This window comes from Apium graveolens, chromosome 6 (assembly GCF_009905375.1).
Source record: "Apium graveolens cultivar Ventura chromosome 6, ASM990537v1, whole genome shotgun sequence".
In the NCBI taxonomy this organism is placed as follows: Eukaryota; Viridiplantae; Streptophyta; class Magnoliopsida; order Apiales; family Apiaceae; genus Apium; species Apium graveolens.
Window position 1 is genome coordinate 239,668,725 of NC_133652.1, and position 6,455 is coordinate 239,675,179.

Below are 6,455 nucleotides of genomic sequence, written 5' to 3' on the forward strand. Positions count from 1 at the left end.
TGTCCAGGTTCAAGGTATTTAGACTAAGCCCACTAACAAAGTGACTTCCAGTATCAAACTCAGCCCAACAATTTATAATAATCCAATCACTGATAAATAAATTCGAATTAAAATTAATTCTCACCAACAATTTATAATAATCCAATCACTGATAAATAAATTCGAATTAAAATTAATTCTCAAATATATAAAATCCTCGCTCAGGTCGCCTCGCGTACGCGAGACGCCGAGACATTCGCCCAAATCGCCCTTCGACCCGACCCGGTGCGTGGCGTGACGGGGCGGGGCGCGCGTATGTGTGTGCGCGTGAAGCACATAACAACACAATGGACCATCACGCACCTTAGTAGTTGTATACTACTCATGTGGGTAATACCATATAAAGCACACAACCCCCTTTATTTATTTCAATGTGGGACAAACATTCTCAAATTTTTTCAAGTTTTTCCAAGCTACTTTAAACTCTCATTTCATATGGATTTCATTAAGAAAATTTTTAAAACCATACATGAAAATTTAAGTTCAAATATCATTGAACAATTTTCAATCATTAGATTTTAGGATTAACATCAAGAACATAATTAAATTAAACTCTAAAATCCTAATTTTCTAACACTTATTTCTCTTATTGCATTTTAGTTTAATTAGTACCATCTCTCATTTTGTCAAAAAGTTGTCTCGGTGCATCCGTTTATTTTTCAAACTGTCGAACATTATTTGACCCCCTCACTACTTCCCTTGCTCTCTTTGCGCACTGAAATTTAATTATTGATAGATATTCAATCATTCATCACCTCACGGTAAGTACTACTAGTTGAAGTGATTAACAAGAGTTGACGAGTGGACATATAGTTTGAAAGCATTTTTATATTGAGGTCAGGTTCGAATGCAGAGAAATGCTTGTTTATATCTTAATAGATTACTACAAAAACCCGACAAATATATGCAGATTAGCTTAAAAAAGGAGAGAAATTTGAGTTCTTCATATTCAACACAATGTAGTTTCTCATTTGAGTACTTCTATGGTCTAGATGTCATTGTTTTACATTTTGGAGTATCTCCAATGAGATTAGCTAAAATAATTGGCTAAAATGATATAAGATACTAATTATCTAAAATTTACTGAATTTGTAAGAGATTTTACTTTAATTGAAGTGGCTATAATGATTGAATATACTTTAAAAATGGTAACTTAATATTAATTCAAGTTATTATAAATACAATATTCAATTTTAATATGGTAAGAGATGATTATAGATCTCTAGTGGTTCAATAAATTTGGCCAGTATGATAAGTTTGGCTAAAATTTTAACTAAGGGGAATGTCATTAGAGGGCAATTTATCTTAACACAATCTCCATAATAATATATATAGTATGACACCTAAATTTTTAGTTAAGGGGTTTTGAGTATTGAAGATACTTTTGCAATAATAATATAAAAATTCTGAAAAGGTCTTTTCTCGTAATAGGTTCAAGTTTTAGAGTGATTACATTGATATAAAGCTCAAACATAGTTACTAATTAACCACTAAAATCTGTACATAGTTCATTGAGCTTATGTAAGAAGAAAAAGAGCGAATCAACAAAGATTATTGAGAAAATATGCCAAGAATTTAACGTAGTCCAAAAATATCGACTTTTCACACAATTTTCTGTCAGTTATATAAAAATATCAACTATCCCCACAATTTTGTGTCAGTTAAGGACTAAATGTATTTTGTTGCTTAGCAAAAAAAAAAGTATTTTGTTGGGCTGTCACAGCTGAGATTGGTTTTGCTTATTGCATCAGTTTCATCAAGATTTAGGGCCTGATCAGTGATGATAATGAACATCGGGCCTATATGGACTATGGACTGTCATGTAGGGCTTAAGATGCTAAAGTTAAATCGAAGTTGTTGCTTTGAAGTTGATATAAAGTGAGTACTACTACTCATGACTTTTGCTCCTATGAATTTGGGTTGCAAGATTTATTTTCTCAACTTGCATTTGCAACTATTTATCATTTTGCAAATGGTTTATATTCACGAGATTTCAACCGGTTTAATAGAAACGTAACAGTTTCAACAAAAGAGAATACAATTTTCATTGTCATTAGCCTGGTTGAAGTCCCAAAATTCAAATGGTTGATAATCTAGTAGGCGTTTCTTATTCTATATAATGTCATGGATCTACTATTAATAGATTTACTTAAATTGAGTTCTAATGTTAAAGAACTTTGTTCTTGCAGGAGGAATAGTTATCAATTGACAGAAAATAAAATATCTCATATTACAATCATTTAGTATATATGTTAACTTGTTTACATGGAGCTCATAGTTTGGTCCGCAAACTTGGATTGGATGTGGTACAATGCACGTCAGAAGGTTGTCAAGCCAGCTAGGTTTAGTTCTACTAATTCAATAGCGGACCTACAGGATGAATCTACAGGGCATTCTACCAGTCATCTCCTCGTCGATAAGGACAAAGCATGAGAGATTGCGTAATTCTATTTAGTACGTTTGTGAGGTGCGCATGCGTATTTTGCTCGACAGCATTATGTTCCGGAATCGCGTTTGCTCACCTGTGTGTGCTCCTACGTGGGGTTTGAAGGTGAAGTATTGAGTTCGTGTCTGTATGCTTATTGTGTTTTCATAGAGATGGAGTAAAAAGGGTTTCTATGTTTCAAGATCGAGTTGCCGATTTCAAGGACAAGTTTAGTACGTAACAACAACATATAATAGATCTCAATAAGGCCCCGGACATCGTTTTGAGGTTGTTAAAATCAACAAGTTATGGAAATTCCAAACAACATTACTACTACAATCTATTAGTCAATATCAGCTGATGTACAACAAACCAGAATCTACATAGTTTAATAGCAAGCATGCTCTGTGCACCTAACTATGTCATTTTCAGTACATTAGTCAATTGCCGACTTAAGGATTTATTCTCTTCAACGACGTCGTATCTCTCGTGCCGGGGATGCCGCTACCGAACTATAGGATGACGTACTTTCCCCTACATTCCCGGAAAATAAATCAGACAAATAATTCTCTACATCTTCCGGGGCATATCTGACAATTGCCTCAACTCCAACTTCTCTTCTAAAAAATTGCCTATTATTCTCATAAAATTCCCTGTAAACTGGTACGACCTGATTCGCAACCGATGTTTTTATTTGGTGTTGGAGTTTAGGATCAGTCACAGTCCACCTGGATTGTTTTCGATACGATTCTTCAAAAATTGAATTAAATAAAAGAAAACTTTTCTTTGCTTCTTCCGGTGAAATATCAGCGGCTGGATTATTCGGCAAGGATTGGTTTAGTTTAGTCCAACTCATTCTCTCGTAATTTGATGCGTATTGTTCTACTTTGCTTTGATGCTTCACCACCCATTCTTCTCCTAATAAAACCTTGAGATTCGAGTTTCTGACCTTGGAAACAATGTAGTTTAAATTATTTGCAAGAAACAGATACGACAGAGACACGTCCTTGTACTGCTGTGCGTTGCCGTCTAGTTTACAAAGTAGAACTAGTATAATCCATGCAAATCGTAAAGAAATTGCTGAAGGACTTTCTTCCGGAGATGTAGAGAAATATGACTCTGGCATCGAAAATGACGCTGTTGTTGTGACTGGATCCTCTGCGATTATTTCAGGCAATATACTGCTGTAATCAACCATGAAAACGAAATAATTCATAACGTAACGCGTCAAAGGATGCACACCGCCACCTGGAAGAACTGATTTCGAAGTGTGCTTCTGTATCGCTGATTCAAATTCGGAGAGAGTAATTCGGATGGCATCACCGAGTTTGGATAGTGCAGAATGGGCTTGTAATCGGACAGTTGAAGTAGAGTCGAAAGAGAAGATATCTACAATATCTTCCCAATGCTGTGAAATAGCATCATACAGATCGAGTAGCTTGAATATTTTCTCTGGTGACTTTTTACATTTTGCAATAATTTCAGGAAATGAAAGCAGCATTAGTGCTCCGCTTATCGAAATCTCCGCAAAGCACGATTCTCTGATTGTGCCAGACGCAGCGAAAACGTGATCACAAAGAATTCTTTCTCCACGGAACAGAGTTCTAATCGCGAATTTCATTGCGTTCACCCACTGTTTAATTTTGAGGTCGACTGTCTCCCAATCAAGTTTCTGAATCTGAGAAAAACTCGAATTCTCAACTCCTAGGTAATATAATTTTTCATCCACCACTGATTTACGAACAAGTTTGTAAATCTTCGCACATTCATTTCCATAACCGTGTGTGATCATGCAATCAGCGATTTGTTTCAAATCGACCATTGCTTTCTCGAATTGATTCTCTATTGTCTGGTCCCTTGCTAAGATTTCATCTAGACGACTCTCATCGTCTGAAACATCATCTGTGTAGCTCGAGACACTTGATTTAAGTGATGATTCAGAATCGAGGAAGTCTCTTTGAGCTGCCAGAATAATATAAAACTCCTTTTCAAGTCTTTTCATTGCCAGTTGCATAAGATTTTGGCCTTGGACAAGTTTATCCGAGCTGTAAGTCTCCGAAATAAAGTACTTGATAGCAAAATGCAACTCTTCGATGGACTTAAGAAACACTTTGGACTCAGCACGGTCTCCAAAGAAAAGAGGTGATGATTTTGCTTGAGCTAAGGAATCTGTGTTCCATTTCAAAATTATCGCGGATGCTGATTCCATGTTTTCGTCCATTATGGACGAAGAGAAGGTAGTTCGACGAGGAGGTGACGGAGTTTTAGGTGCAGAAAAAATGTTCCTCATAACTAATACAGTATATATCCGACGTCGGAAATATATTTGTTTGTCGAAAATAAACCAAGTTTTTGATGCGAAAGTAAATGATATGGCAGATAGAGAAAGAGAACTGATAGTAATAGTAGAGAGAGATAACTGGAGGTAAGGGAAGATGATGATGGTGTATAAATAGAGGATGAAAAGGAGGTGATGTGTGTTTCGAAATGGACCTGGTAGGGAACGCGGAAGGAGAATAGTATGTAGTTTTGTGTGTGTTTTTATAACTCAAAAGGCTTCGCAATCGAACGGAGTAAATAATGTCTGACCTTGTTGTAAATTTGTAATAGTACGCGGTGCACTTGAATGCTTTTTTATTGGGCGGTATTTGACTTTTTTTATTTGTTGGAATCTTCTTATTTTGTACGATACTTGTCTATGTATACCAAAGTTATTCGGTCTCTTCTATGGCCGGTTATTTTAACATAGGTATCGAATGTGTTCTGCTAGCTTCTCGGTACCCGCCTAAAACTGCTTAATATGAAATGGAATTTTAAAATTCTTATATTATGGGTTTCATATCTCCGAAAACTGCTTTGGCGTCCAAATTATACATTATGTTAAGTATAATTTACATATATTATTAAAAGGATGCCTTTATTTATTCCTAAATTTTACTTTAAAATTTGAAAAAAATTATATCTATACCTTTTTTGTATAATTGATCAAAGTCAATTTTGTCCAACTAAAAATTTGACAAATACGATGATACGAGTGCTGACATGGTGGTAGTATGTCAGTCTATTTCATTTTTTTCGGTTGTCGATTAATGTTAATATATATTAAATAAAAAAAAATTTCTAAATCAAACTTAATTAATGTTATGTTAAATGTAAAAGATTCTTCGGCGTGCATATAGACATCCATTAATCATGCATTCTTATGAGTTTGAATTATTAATAGAATTGGTGTAAATATATATTAATATTTAAATCAATTTAATTAATGTAAAGCAGAATTTATACTCATTGTGTTAGGAAAAAAAACAAAATATAAAAATATATTTTTACTCCCAAGATATAAAACAACTTTTCGAGTTTCCCCTTATTAACACCACCTAGCATATTTAATTATAATCACGAATCAGTATCTTTCCAATTAAATTTAGACTTAATTGCGCGAAGATGACATGAGTTATAATATTTTTGCACAAAAATGGCCAACATATAATAATAAGCACCCGTGTGAGTTATGTATAATTTTGTTGCCACCCTATTGCATTCCATTAATTTTCTTTTAACGGATGTTAGGAATTTTTATAAATTAAAAATGTAACTGCACGAAGATGACTTAAATTATAATTTTTTTTGCAAAAAATGATTGATTAAGAAATTAATAACCATGAAGTATCTATAAACTAAATCAATTACATAATTAAAAACAAAGAGAACCTACAAATCTTTCAATAATTTTGTTTCATGGGCCTCTGTAGAAAAGAACCGGTGATCCTCTATCTTGTGAAGTTAAAGTGCATGTTTTTATGTGTATTTCTTGGATTTTTCTGTATAACCTGAAAGTTCCTCTTCCTCTTGGTTTTATTCTATTTATGTTGTCTTTATATGGTAATATGTTGGAGTATTTTTTGCATCTAACTCATTACTTATTAGTTTAACTGCTTATTAAAAAAAGTACTAATTTTGTATGAGTTATCTCGTTCCTAAGATATAAAAT

General features: G+C 33.9%; 1 protein-coding gene across 1 annotated transcript; it reads right to left on the minus strand.

Annotated features, from left to right (window-relative positions):
• Window positions 1-2,722: 2,722 nt before the first annotated feature.
• On the minus strand, window positions 2,723-5,023 carry LOC141668988 (exocyst complex component EXO70H1-like). Its single transcript, XM_074476050.1, has one exon. The coding sequence runs from the start codon at window positions 4,752-4,754 to the stop codon at window positions 2,934-2,936; it is 1,821 nt and encodes a 606-aa protein (XP_074332151.1). The 5' UTR covers window positions 4,755-5,023; the 3' UTR covers window positions 2,723-2,933.
• Between the last annotated feature and the right edge of the window lie 1,432 nt (window positions 5,024-6,455).